Raw genomic sequence first — 14,098 nt, 5'->3', positions numbered from 1 at the left:
TGTAGCTTACTTTTCAAAGAAATTTAATGAGCATTAAAAGAATGATTCCACCATAGAGAAAGAATTACTGTCGCTTGTTTTAGCCTTGCAACATTTCAGTGTATATGTTTGTACCGCTCAGAAACCATTGACTGTATATACAGATCATAACCCATTGGTGTTTCTGAGCCGAGTCAAAAACAAAAACAGAAGGCTGTTAAACTGGAGTTTAATTTTGCAAGAGTTTGATCTCATGATAACTCACGTTAAAGGCAAAGATAATGTGATTGCTGATTGTCTTTCCCGATGTTAAATGGGAAACATGTATCTGTACTAATCTGATAGTCTGTAGTTGTGTAGAATGATAATTATTAACATCACTAACTGTATGCGTGGTTAAATTTTTCTTGGGAAAAATTTTTTTTTAGGTGGGAGGTGTTACGAACTCAGTGAAAGTCCCTTTAAGATAGAAAGTGTGTGTGTATGTGTGTGGGGCGTGCTTACGTCAATAGAAGATAAAGGACGTAAGGACGTTGTTGAAGAAGAGAGAGAGAGAAGGGAGAGAGACACCAGCCTGCTAGTGTTCTGTATCGATGGATGAGAAACAATAACTGTGTTTGCCACTGAAATCCATGTATGGAAGTTGGAAGTAATCCGGTGGAGTTCACTTTGTTGCTGACCTGTAGAAGGAAACAGGTATTTGTGTGTGGACGACCACGATTCGGATGCTTTTCGGGGTGAGGAAGTCACTACCGAGTAAACACTGAAGTGTCGTTTGGGTTCCATCGTGGAACATTTGGATTTCGTATTTACTCTCTCTCTGTTTCTCTACATCTACGTCTTATCTTCAGACAACGGTGGTTGTTGAAGAAGCCCTTGCTCATGTTTCACCTTATGGCTTGCGGAACTGAACTTTAAGAACCATTCCGGAACTGGGAGTTTTGGACTTTGTCTCACACACACACACACACACACACACACACACACACACACACACACACGAAGAGTTTAGTTTTGGGGTTAACGTTCAAAGTTTAACATTTTTGAATTCTATCATACTAACATTTTTACTTTTATTTTACGTATTATCATAAGTAGTGATTAATAAAATAGTTTTTAACACTGAATCATGCTCAGTGTGTTTCTTTTGTTGCTGGTTCGTGACAGGCGAGACTGGACATGCTGGGACATGTTCCCCTCGAGTACAGGAGGATGAGGGGTGACCATACAGAGAATTATAAAATCACGAGGGACGTAGATAAGCTCACAGCATTTTTCGAGGGCAGGGGAGCTGAAAACTAGACAAGCACAGGCTTAGGTGAAAGGGGAAGATTTAGAGGGGATCTTGTCACACACACGGACATGGGTTAATGGAAGGAGTTGCCAGCTGAAGCTGCAGATACGGGTACAACTACAATGCATAAGAAGGGATTTACACAGGTACATGGGTAGGGACGGGTTAGAGGGACATAGGCCAAACTCGGAGAAATAGGACCAGCTCGGATACCCATCCTTCTCGGAGGAGATGTACTGAAAAGGCCAGTTTCCGCGCTGTAAAACCAAATCCTGCCGGGGGCGCTGAATTAAACATCTGGAATATTGAATTAAATAATAACTGCGCGGTACCTTTAAGAGGGGAGTTTCCGGAGCGCTCCCTGGAGCCAGAGGTCCCTTAACTGGTTGATTGAAGCCAGACCCATCCCCGAGGGTCCCGCGGGAATGCGCGATGCTGTGGGCGGCGGACCCTGGGCCTGCGGCTGATTGGGACATTCATTGAGAGCGGGTTAAACAGCGCTGGGAGAAAGAGGGCGAGTCGGCTCCACAGCCTCCCTCACCCGGGAGGTTTGGCTTGATGTGGGTGGATGGGCTGCGGGCTTGGTCTTTGTTGCGATCTGTTTAGCACAGCCGCCCTCTCTCCTCCCCGCCGATAAATGCTGGCTGTCTCCGCAGTTCCGCAAAGCTGAGAGACTGCTGCTTTGATGAGGGGAGTGCGGATGTACCACCGTGTTTCTATTCGCTGGACAATCTTCCTGGTGGGTATGTTCCTGGCCTGTCTGTTTTCCAAGGGTTGGCCGGCTCCCTGCAATCCGGTGGCACTCCGGATTTCCTGGGGTAGAGTCCACTCCCTTCCAGTTGGGATTTCTAACCCCCTCCCCAGGAGGAGTCTTGTGGTCCTTGAGCCTCTCCCATCGGCGGACGGTGACCACGATAATGGTCCCCTTCACTGAGGAACGGAATTTGGAGCTTGTACGTTGCTGCATTCCGAGCTGTGGAGAGTGGGAGGGTGGCGCACGGGGTGGGGTGGGGGGTGGTCAGAGTCTGGCTAACGCTGTCCATTCGGCACCGATGTCTCTACATTTGTGGTAGGAACATCTCGGACATAACCAATGTTTTCTTGAGGTCTGCGAGAAGCTGGAACTATAAACACGAGCAGGGTTTGTGTCCCTCCGGTCCCGGGACCCCGCCTCCCCCCGTGCAGCCACTCACCGCCTTCCATTGCCCCTCCCGCAGAGTGCACCAAGGACGGGCGGTTCCTGGTCGCTATCTCCAGGGATCTGACGCTGCCTCCTGTAAACCTGAGCACGGTGCATGTGAAGGATGGGTCCGGAGCCGAGTGCCGTCCCACCGCCGTCTCTGCAGACTCGGTGCTCTTCCAGTTCGCGCTGACCGAGTGTGGCACCGCTCAGCGGGTAGGTATTGGTGCTCAGCCGAGTGCTGATGGTCTGCTGTCTCCTGTAGATGGACGGAGGGAAGGTGGTGTATGAAACGGACGTGTTGGGGCAGTTTGAGATCTTGGATGGAGCTTGGGGCTCCGTGAGCCGGGACAGTCCCTTCAGGTGAGTGTGGGAGCACCTTGATTCGGGAGCGGAGGTGAGGCGCGGCATTGTACAGCCGTGTCCGTTCTCTTGCAGGCTCCATGTGCAGTACAGTTACAAGGGAAGCCAGGAGTCCGAGCTACAGGTGATGCCCCGTGTTTACAGCCTGTCTCCGCCACTGCCTGCCGCTGAGGTCGGCCTCCTGGTTCCGGAGCTGAGAATAGCGAGAGGTAGTGAGTGCTCGCTGATGCCTAGTGTCCAACTGAGGGCTCCCTGCAAATAGTGGCGGTGCTTCACCTTTCTCTCTGCAGATGGCGGCTACCGGAGCTGGTACGTGGCCGGTGACTATCCCATCGTGAGTGTGCTGCGGGACCCCGTGTTCGTGGAGGTTCGTATCCTGAACCGCAACGACCCGTCCCTTGTGCTGGTTCTCAATGAGTGCTGGGCAACCGCCGGAGCCGAGCCGTATTCGGGGCTCCGCTGGGACCTCCTGGGGGATAAGTGAGGGCCGGGGACCGTGGGGTGGACTGTGGAGGGGCGGTGAGGGAGGGAGTCGCTGTGACGCTCTGACCGGTGTCTTTCCCCATTGACCCCCCCCCCCTCCACATTCCTCTGATGCAGGTGCCTGTTTGCCGGTGACAACCACAAAACCCGCCTGGTCCCGGTGGGCGCCGCTTCCCAACGCACCACAAGCGGTTTGTAGTCAGCACTTTCGCTTTCTGGGACCGGGTGTCGGCCCGGGCTCTGAGCGGGGAGGTGAGTTTCCTGCAGTGTTTCTCCGGCGCTCACTGGTCTGAGCTGCTTCCCCGGGTGTGGGTGAGCGGGGCGGCCCCTGTTCCCCACTGAGTGGAGAAGCATTGATCTCCTGCCTGGGGCCGAGGCACTGACCATCCCGTTGTCTCCCTTCCAGGATTACTTCCACTGCAGAGCTGAGGTTTGCTCTCCCTCCGCCCGAGACAACTGCACGGCTCCCTGCAGCCCCAGTAAGTACCTGTTTCCCCCCTGCACTCCCGCCCTGAGATTTCCCGGGTGGGAGTCGCTGACGAGGTCCCGTTTATTGCCCGGTCCTATTTCACCCTGACGGTGGTAGAGGCCGCAGTTTACCCGGCGACGGTGCCCCCACAGTACTGTCCTTCGGAGTTACAAGGACACGACCCACAATGTGTGAATAGCGATATTTCCAACCCGGGACACCTTTGGACAAAGGGAATGTTGCCAGTGCTGGTGGCGGTGCCCTGCACCTGCTCCCGCTGTCTTTTAGTTCCGGACTCCTGGTCTAAGGACTGTGAACATCTAACACTGCCCTTCATGATTCTGTAGACATCTGAGGTCACCCGTCGTCCTCGTGGGCTCCAGTGTCACATGTCCCAAGCTCTCCTGATAACCCAAACCCTTATCGCCGTGAATCCTATCCTGCTCCCGTTCGCGTGACATCGTGACCATTGCATCCCACAGCTGGGTGACCAGAACTGTCCACACTCCTAGCGTGGTCTCCACGACGCCTAGTACAGTTGTGCCATGTAGTCCCAACTCCCGTACTCGTTGCCCGGACTAATTTAAGGCAAACGCCGTCTTCACCCTGTCTTCCTGTGTCACCACTTCAATAGTGCGTTGAGGGAGGGGAATCCCGCTGAAACATGATGTAGATAAAGACGCATGGGGTATCTACACCAGCGTTGAACGGGTCTTCTTGCCTGCCCCCCCCCCCCCCAACCCGGAGAGCAGACTGACGGTGGTCTCACTAACATAGGCCAACTCCTAATCACCACTGATCGCTCTCCCCTTCCCCAGAGACGAAGCTCCGAGGAGCGGGCTGAGACCTTGGTGACGGCTGCTGGGCCCATCATTCTCCTGGAAGATGAGCGCTTGCCCGCTGGACTCCACCAGCGGGATGGAGGTAAGGGAGCTGCCTGCAACTGGCGAGTACCTGGAGCCGCTGTAACCCTGTCCTGTCCCCACAGGTGCTGCTACTGTTTCTCCGTCCCGTGTCCTTCCTGGAGTGGCGGCCGGGGCAGCGCTGCTCGTCCTGCTGGTCGGCGCTGTGGCTTTGTGGGAACAGGAGGCGGGTGTCAGGATGGCCTCCGAGGGCAGCTCCCTGGAACTGTAGGTGTCTGTTGGAGAATAAACTGCTGTTGTGGCTGAGATCCGCTCTCCGGTGGCTTTATTCCCCTGGGGTTTGCTTTCCCTTCCAGTAGGTAGATGGGTTGCTGGGGTTTGGAATAGTTGGCTGCGTCTGCAACTAGTCACCGCTCTAATTTTCCCCGTGGAACTAGAAACGGTGGGATGGGGGTTAATCATGTTGGAGTTGGTCACTGGGGAAATACTTGGAAGAATGGGATTGTCAGGGGCCGAATGGCCTCCCATTGTCAGTAAATGTTCGTGACTGACCCCTGAAGTCCCTGCAGAACCGAGTTTACTTCTGAGTGAGGAACCGTTTGTAGATGGACGGGGGCAGTGAATTCGGTGGAGGAGTCCTTTCAAGTTGTGTGAAGTGATGCAAACTCCGCAGAGGAAACGTGTTCCCCGTCACTGACAGGAAAATAAATCGGCCTCTTCTCTTTCCCCCCCCCCCCCCCCCCTCGGCGTACTCGGCGAGATGAAGGCAATTGTCGGGTACAAACAAAACCGTGATATCGGCATCCACAGTGAGCGACGTTAACTGGGCCCAGTCCGGGTCTCGCAGTTCTCGTGCATTCGCCAGTTTGTAGTCGGTGCCCAGAGGGCCCAGTTAGTGGGACGGCCACATGACTGTTCCGCGGAATGGACTCGGGTAGCGGGAAAAGCGGCAATGGGGCAGAGTTCAGAATGATGTCCTACACCTGCCAGCTCTTTAGGGCTCTCGTTGCATATAACCACCTTCCATTTCTCCCCCCCCCCCACCCCCCCCCACACCACACCTCCTTTAGGTAAGAAACCCGTCGGTCAGATCGCCAATATTTCCCTCTCGCCTTCGTCCTCTGCCCGACAATTTTAGACTTCTCTACGCGGGGTTAAAACACTCCGCCTATCGACGGTATGAATCAGCTAACCAAAGCTGATCCTGAACCACCATCCAGTGCATCTCTTGGCGTCCGTTCCAGAAAACGGCATTGAGATTCTTTTCTCCATCTTCTAACGCTGCGACGTCCTTTTCATAGTGTTGTGACCAATGTGTTGTGCAGCTGCAATTATGCACTCAATACGCCTGTCTATAATGGCAGCGTTCAGATCAACACAAAAGGAGTAGGCCATCGAGCCTGCTCCACCATTCAATAAGATCATGGCTGATCTGGCCGTGGACTCAGATCCACCTGCCTGCCTTCTCTACATAACCCTTAATTCCCCAACTATGCAAGAATTTAACTGTCTTAAACATTTTTTAATGAGGTAACTTCTACTGCTCCTTTCGGCAGAGAATACCACAGATACACTATTCTTCCGGGGGAGGGAAGCAGGTTCTCATCTCCGTCCGAAATGTATTCTCCCGAGCCTTAAGGCTGTGTCCCTACTTTAGTTTCACCTACCAGTGGAAACAACTTTCCTGCCTCTCATCTATCCCTTTCATAATCTTGTTTTTGTAAGATCCCCTCATTCCTCTGAAATCCCACGAGTATAGTTGCAGGTGACCCAGTTGCTCCTCACAATCTAACCGCTCGTCTCCAGAATCAACCTGGTGAAACTCCTCTGCACCGCCTCCAAAGCCAGTATATCTTCCCTCAAGTAAGGAGACCAGAACCGCACGCAGTACTCCAGGCGCTGCTTGCCCAGTACCCTTTACGGTTGCAGCACAAGCTCCCTGCTCTTAAATCCAATCCCTCAGGCAGTGAAGGGCAACGTTCCATTTTCCTTGATAACCTGTTACATCTGCAAAACAACCTTATGCGGTTCATGCTCAACACTCAAGTCCCTCTGCATAACAGCGTGCTGCAGTCTTTCACCTTTTCAATAATAATCTGATCTTCTCTTTCCAGAAAGATACACTGAAGTCCCTGTATGCACCATGTGTTATCTTGATGAATTTTCTTCGTATCATCAAAAACATGTGAGGCCGGATTTCCCTAGCACAAACCCGTGCTGACTCCACTAATGTTCCCGCCTGATCACATCACATCCCTGACAACTACTTCCAATATTTCCCTGCGACTGACGCAAGTGTCACCGGCCAGTAGATTCCTGCCTTCTCCAAACCACCCTTCCATAATGTGGGATCAACATTCGCTTCCCTCCAGCCGTCCGGTACCTCAACAGTGGCTAAGGAGTTTACAGAACTCGCTCTCGGAGCCCCAGCAATCTCCTCCCTTGCTTCCCATTAACACCCTGCTCCAGATTTCCCAAAGCCCTGGGGATGGATCCACTTTAATCAATTAGCATCTCTACCACTTCCTGGTAATTCAAGTTCTCCTGGAATTCACGCTGTTCAAAGTTAGGACAATGCTGTTTTACTGTCGTAAATCTCTTCTGCAGCGAGGCCCTCGCACCCTCGCCTAACGTGCAGCCCAGAGCTGGATCGCACTCCGAGTGTGGTCGACCACTGATCGTTTCCTTGCCCCTCTTCCCAGGTGTAACCGCTCTCACTTGGTCCGAATCAGAAAACTGCAGATCCGGAAGTGGGAAAATGGAAAGAGAAAGTGCTGGAAAACTCAGCGGACAGGGGAGCATCTGTGGGAGAGGCACATAACCTGTCGGCTCCGGGAGAAGGAGATTGATGGATTCGTTGCTTTACAGTGAGACAGCACGGAAACAGGCCCAACTCATCCATGCTCACAAGAGGCCTGCCCACCTGAGCCAGTCCCATTGTCCTGCATGTGGCCCGTGTCCCTCTAAAACCTTCCTACCCATGGATCTGTCCAAATATGATTCATCCATTGTAACTGGACCAGCCTCTATCAATTCCCCTGGCAACCCACCACCCTCTGTGTGAAGAGACCCGATCAGATTAAACCAATGGCTTATGTTTTGGATTCCACGACCCTGGGGAAACGTCTGTGGCCGTTCACCTGATCTGTGACTTTATAAACCTGCAGGAGGACCACCTCGGCCTCCTTCACTCAGGGAAAACAGTCCCAGCCTGTTCATCCTCTCCTTACAACTCAAGTCTCCGGTCCAGCCAACATGTTTGTGAATCTTTGCTGCATCCTCTCTAGTTTCATGACATACTTCCGATAACATGGTGACCAGGCCTGCACACAATACCCCAACACCGTCCCATCCACCGACTGGTACACCTGTAACATGGCGTCGCAACTCCCTACGTCGGAACTGAAATATAACAAGTCGCGGGGAAGGTAGGGGAGGGCGGTAGGTGGACAGAGAAATCCCCTTCAATAGGGTGAGCTAGTGGTGCAGTGAAGCTTTATTCTGTGTAATGTGTCGCTCATGTCCCGTTGTCTGTGTCATGTTCTACAGCCTGACTGTGCAGAGGAAGAGGAAATGTGATATTCAGAATAAAAGGCGACTCCCTGTGCAAACAGCTGGAGAAACAGAGCAAGAGAAACGGTAGTCCAGACTATTGTTTCTTGTGTCTGGGTGACAACTGGCTATTTCCCTCCGCCCGCCATCCTTATTTCCGTGTTTCTGTATAGTCAGTCCATACGCCTTTACACAGACTGTACTACACTGGTAACACATCACACACACAGGGAGGTAACGGTTCGCGTGTCCGTTGTACACTTCACTCGCGTCATAGAACAAACTCCTCAATCCACTGGTTCCTGTTGCGGAGCTGATCGTCCATCCAAACTGTATTTTTGAATTAGCTGTAAATACTGCGGGTCCCTGGATGGTGGAAAGGCAGGGGATAAAAGAGAAGTTGACGCAGAGACCGCGGCTGCACAGGAGAGGGTTTGCGAAGGTGGGTAGTTGGTTGAGATTGGAGAATGACCAAGGGCGTTGTGGAGGGGACGCAAGTTTCACAATACAGAGAGGGGAGTGAAGATGTGTCCGGCGGAGGAATCTCATTGAAGGGTGCAGAGATTTCAGAGTCCAGTGCATCAACACGGAGACCTGGGTAGAGAATTCTGCACGTTCCCGGCCCTTTGACTGAAGACATTTTACCCCATCTTAGTCCTCGATATCTTGCCCCATGTACGGAGACTCTCGACTATGTTCTAGATGCACGAACCAGGACAATTAAGTCGGCAGCATCAGATATGTATCGCCGATCAAACGATTGTACTTTTCAATAAACTCCCCTCTCACTCTTCTCTACACAAGTGAATACAACCACTGTAGACCCAATCTCTGAAACTGGCAGTGCTGGCAAGGAGCCAACGTACCATCTGCTTCTTTTCTGTGTGCTACACCGGCATGTTTGCTTTCGGTGATAGGGGGATAAGGGTGTCCATATTCCCTTCAACATCAATACTTCCCCTTCTTTCCGCAGTTTATACTTCGCTGCCTCATTGCTTTCCTACCAAGGTGGAGAACTTTACATTTGTTTTACAGCGCCAGCGCCCCGAGTTCAATTCCGGCCGCTGTCTGTAAGGAGTTTGTACGTTTTCCCCGTGTCTGCGTGGGTTTCCTCCGGGTGCTCCGGTTTCCTCCCACGTTCCAAAGATGTACGGGTTAGGAAGTTGTGGGGATGCTATGTTGGCGCCGGAAGCGTGGCGACACTTGCGGGCTGCCCCCAGAACATTCTACACAAAAGATGTATTTCACTGTGTGTACATGTGACTAATAAAGATATCTGATTTTATCTTATCCACGTTATACCGCCACTGCTATATTTCCATAACTCAGTCAGATTGTCGACATCATCTTGAAGCCTCCTTACGTCCTCGTCACAGCTGACAGTCCGTCCACTTTTATGTTGTCAGCAAACTGAGGAATGTTACATTCCGTTCCCAACCATAAAATTGAATGGTGTCTATTGAAAATAGGTGGGGTGGAGGCACTGACCCTGTGGTACTTCATGAGTGACTGCCTGCCCTTATCAGGCAGGTACATTTATTCCTACCACCCTGTGCCCACCCCACCTCCCCTCTTTTGTCCACATATCACTGCTCTGCTTTTCCCTCCTATATACTGGGCTTCCTCTTTTCCTATCTTCAGTCCTGAAGAAGGGTCCTGACCTGAAACGTTGACCGCTGCTTTTCTCCACGGATGCTGCCTGGCCTGCTGAGCTCCTCCAGCATCACCGTGTTTTTCATTTAGATTCCAGCATCTGCAGTGCTTTATTTCTCTTTCATTCCTGCTCACTGTTTCGCAGTGGTTGTGGTGGAAGTTGATTTTCAGAAGGCCATTGCTGACGTCTCAATGAAGTGAGTGCACACAATTTCTGTACATGGTATTGAGGGTAACGTGTTGGGCCCGAAAGGAAAACTGATCCCTCATCTGTTTGACTGGACGTGCCCCCAGATATCTGCAGCTGATTAGTCTCACACAATGTTCCTTTCATACATCTGTGCTGACCCGCTCAGTCCTGAGATTCTTCTCAACCCGTTCGGAAACATGACCTGTCCAAGGGCGTAGTCCATTCCCTGAGTGAGAAACAACGTGCCAACCTACTACTGAACCTGCACACGAGCCTCTTGTGAAACGTGCATCCGGGCACAGCGAGCGATCCCTCTGCAATTCCCAAACCTGCAGCAGAAGCACCAGGTCTGGTCCATCAGAGTCACCAACACCGAGGGAGACCCCAGCAAAGGAATCGAGGGCGCCGAAATCCGCATCGGCGATTCCTTCCACAACTCTGGCAACGACAACCCGAGGTGAACGGACAGCGGGAGGTTCCCTGCGGACACTCGCTGCGCTCCCGCGGAACACAAGGTTCCCGTCACTTCCCAGGCCGTATCAGTCCCGCACCCTCACGCCACCGCCCCTCTCCATCGTGACTCCATTCAGCTCCTCACGCCTGCCTCTGCCGCACACCAGGCAGTGCCGGAACTCCTCACCCGCACCAGGGCACCCATACTCAGGGCGCCCCACCGCACGGAGTCTGCTCCTGGGAGCCGGTCGCCAGTGGTCGGTCTCAGAGCACTCCCGGCGCTGCGACCCCAGCACACGGGCGTGAACCATCGCCAAACAGCATAGGCATGGACAGGTAGGCAGTCAGAATCTTTCCCCAAGGTAGAAGAATCAAATACTAGAGGACGTACATTTGTGAGAGGGTGCGTGGTGGGGAGTGGAGTTTAAAGGGGATCTGCGGGCAGGTTTTTTGTTACACACAGAGTGGTGGGTGCCTGGGACGGGCTGCCAAGGGTGGTGAAGCAGGCGCACAGTGGTGCTTGAGAGGCTGTTGCACCCATGAATATGCAGGGGGGGAGTGATATGGATCGTGTACAGGCAGAAGGGATAGAAGACATCGTGGGCCGAATGGCCTGTGCCTGTGCTGACCTGTTCCACATTCTCACCCCCTCCTTGGTGAATGTTTATCCACAACAATATACAGAGGGAACTCAGCGGGTCGAGCAGGATCTGTGGGAGGGAAGCGAGCGACCAGTATTCCATCCCGCCTCTCCACTCTCCCTCCTGATACAGGGTTTCCACCCGAAACGTTGCATCAGTCCAGCCTCCCTGTCGGACTGGGGTGATGCCCGCCCTCCCTGCTCAGTCTCTCCAACCTGTCTTTGCAGGTGCGCCACCGTGCAGTCAATCAGCCTCGGAGCAGCGGAGACCTTCGACTGTGGTGGCATGCAAGGTCGACATGTCAACATCGTGCGGCCCGGGCGCCAGAAACACCTGACTCTGTGTGAGGTGGAGGTCTTCGCGCAGCCCCTCTTCATAATCCAGGCCGGCTAAAACCATTCGCCAGCCCACCGCAGTTCCAGGCAGGCACCATCTGAGGCTGTGGCAAACTCCAACCCTCGCTAACCCACTCTCCCAGTATGTGAGCTGTGACCTTCTGCCGCATCCTTCATCTGTCACCTGATCAAACACCTTCTGAAAATCCAAATCCGTCACGCTCTCGGGCTCCCCTCTGTTACCTCCGCTGGTGACTCCTTCAGGAACGGTAACACATTTGTCAAATGTAATTTACCTTTCATTAAACCATGTTGACCCAGCTTCATTATATTAAACTTCTCTGAATGACCAGCTACTTATATCCTGATCATGGAATGCAACATGGTGCTGATAACAGATGTTAAGCAAACAGGCCTGCAGTTACCCACGTTGTGTCTTCCTGCTCTCTTGAACAAGGGAATCGCAGATGTGGTTTCCAATCCGCTGGTACCATCATGGAATTTGCTGAGTTTTGAAAACCGTCAACCAATGGTCTCTTCTTCAAAGCTTCTGCTGCAGGCCATCGGGACCTGGTGACTTGTCTGCCTTCAATCACATTAGTGTTTACAATAGCGGGACTCTTCGCAGTGTGCAGGAATAGAGGGATCTTGGGGTCCACGTCCATAGATCCCTCAAGGTTGCCACACAGGTCGATAGGGTTGTTAAGAAGGTGTATGGCGTGTTGGCCATTAGTCGGGGTATTGAGTTCAAGAGCCGCGAGGTAATGTTGCAGCTCTATAGAACTCTGGTTAGACCACACTTGGAGTATTGTGTTCAGTTCTGGTCGCCTCATTATAGGAAGGATGTGGAAGCTTTAGAGAGGGTGCAGAGGAAATTTACCAGGATGCCGCCTGGATTGGAGAGCATGTGTTATGAGGATAGTTTGAGTGAGCGAGGGCTTTTCTCTTTGGAGAGAAGGAGGATGAGAGGTGACTTGATAGAGGTGTACAAGATGAGAAGAGGCTTAGATCGAGTGGACAGTCAGAGACTTTTTCCCAGGGCAACAATGGCTAACACGAGGGGGCATAATTTTAAGGTGATTGGAGGAAGGTATAAGGGGGATGTCAGGGGTAAGTTTTTTACACAGAGCAGTGGGTGCATGGAACGCACTGCCTGCAGAGATTGTGGGGGAAGATACATTAGGGACATTTAAGAGACTGTTAGATAGACACATGAATGATAGAGAAATGGAGGGCTATGTGGGAGGGAAGGGTTAGATAGATCTTAGACCAGGATAAAATGTCAGCACAACATTGTGGGCCAAAGGACCTGTACTGTGCTGTAATGTTCTAATATCTTATCCCTTTGAAAGTGATTGTTGCAAGTTCTTCCCGACTGTATCAAACTTACTGAAACATACTCAAGGTTCCCAAATTGTTTCCCCACCGACACCACATCACCTGACTAGTTGCATTCCTTGAGATAAGGTCGAGAACGACCCCAGCTGTAACAGGACTCTCGACATATTGTCTCAACGAACTGTCTGGGACACACTTGAAAAATTCTAGCCCATCGAAGCCCCTTGCACTATAGCAATCCCAGTTAACACTGTGTTATGGACTCAGTGAAAGTCCCTTTAAGATAGAGAGTGTGTGTGTATGTGTGTGTCGGGCGTGCTTACGTCAATAGAAAATAAAGGATGTAATGACGTTGTTGAAGAGGCAGAAGAAGAAGAAAGAGAGAGAGAGAAGGGAGAGAGACACCAGCCTGCTTGTTTTCTCTATCGATGGATGAGAAACAATAACTGTGTTTGCCACTGAAATCCATGTATGGAAGTTGGAAGTAATCCGGTGGAGTTCACTTTGTTGCTGACCTGTAGAAGGAAACAGGTATTTGTGTGTGGACAACCACAGTTCGGATGCTTTTCGGGGTGAGGAAGTCACTACCGAGTAAACACTGGAGTGTCCTTTGGGTTCCATCGTGGAACATTTGGATTTCGTATGTACTCTCTCTATGTTTTTCTACATCTACATCTTATCTTCAGACAACGGTGGTTGTTGAAGAAGCCCTTGCTCATGTTTCACCTTATGGCTTGCGGAACTGAACTTTAAGAACCATTCCGGAACTGGGAGTTTTGGACTTTGTCACACACACACACACAAAGAGTTTAGTTTTGGGGTTAACGTTCAAGGTTTAACATTTTTGAATTCTAACATACTAACATTTTTACTTTTATTTTACGTATTATCATAAGTAGTGATTAATAAAATAGTTTTTAACACTGAATCATGCTCAGTGTGTTTCTTTTGTTGCTGGTTCGTGACAACTGGGAGAGTTAAAATCCCCCCCCCCCCCCCTCACTGCTATAACCCTTTTGCTCTTACACCTTTCTGTGGTTTGCTACATCTCTGTTCCTCCAATTCCCGCTGATGATTGGGAGACCGATAGTATAACCCGTCTCATTCCCAGGTTGTACTCATATGGCCTCATTGCACCATCCTTCTGGGATATCCTCTTTAAGTACTGCTGTGAATTAAAATATGACCCCGCATCCTCATTAGCAATCCCCCCAGCCACGTCTGAAGCTTCTGTACCCCGACCCACTCTCTGTCCCACACAGTTTGAATGATCAGCAAACCGGGAAATATAATGTTCCATTAGAC

General features: G+C 51.4%; 1 protein-coding gene and 1 long non-coding RNA gene across 2 annotated transcripts; both read left to right on the top strand.

Annotated features, from left to right (window-relative positions):
- The first annotated feature begins 3,493 nt into the window (after positions 1-3,493).
- Positions 3,494-4,766, top strand: LOC127570709 (uncharacterized). The gene is made up of 3 exons (XR_007956383.1): positions 3,494-3,551; positions 3,706-3,778; positions 4,587-4,766. It is a non-coding gene; the product is annotated as an uncharacterized LOC127570709 (long non-coding RNA).
- A 103-nt stretch (positions 4,767-4,869) lies between these two features.
- Positions 4,870-11,513, top strand: LOC127570449 (pentraxin fusion protein-like). The gene is made up of 4 exons (XM_052016048.1): positions 4,870-4,898; positions 7,239-7,335; positions 10,329-10,483; positions 11,348-11,513. Exons 1-4 carry the CDS (start codon positions 4,870-4,872, stop codon positions 11,511-11,513), a joined length of 447 nt encoding a protein of 148 aa, XP_051872008.1.
- Positions 11,514-14,098: the final 2,585 nt, after the last annotated feature.

This window comes from Pristis pectinata, chromosome 5 (genome assembly GCF_009764475.1).
Source record: "Pristis pectinata isolate sPriPec2 chromosome 5, sPriPec2.1.pri, whole genome shotgun sequence".
Taxonomy (NCBI): Eukaryota; Metazoa; Chordata; class Chondrichthyes; order Rhinopristiformes; family Pristidae; genus Pristis; species Pristis pectinata.
The sequence above is the reverse complement of the archived record's forward strand: the minus strand, read 5'-3'. Positions and strand labels throughout refer to the sequence as shown.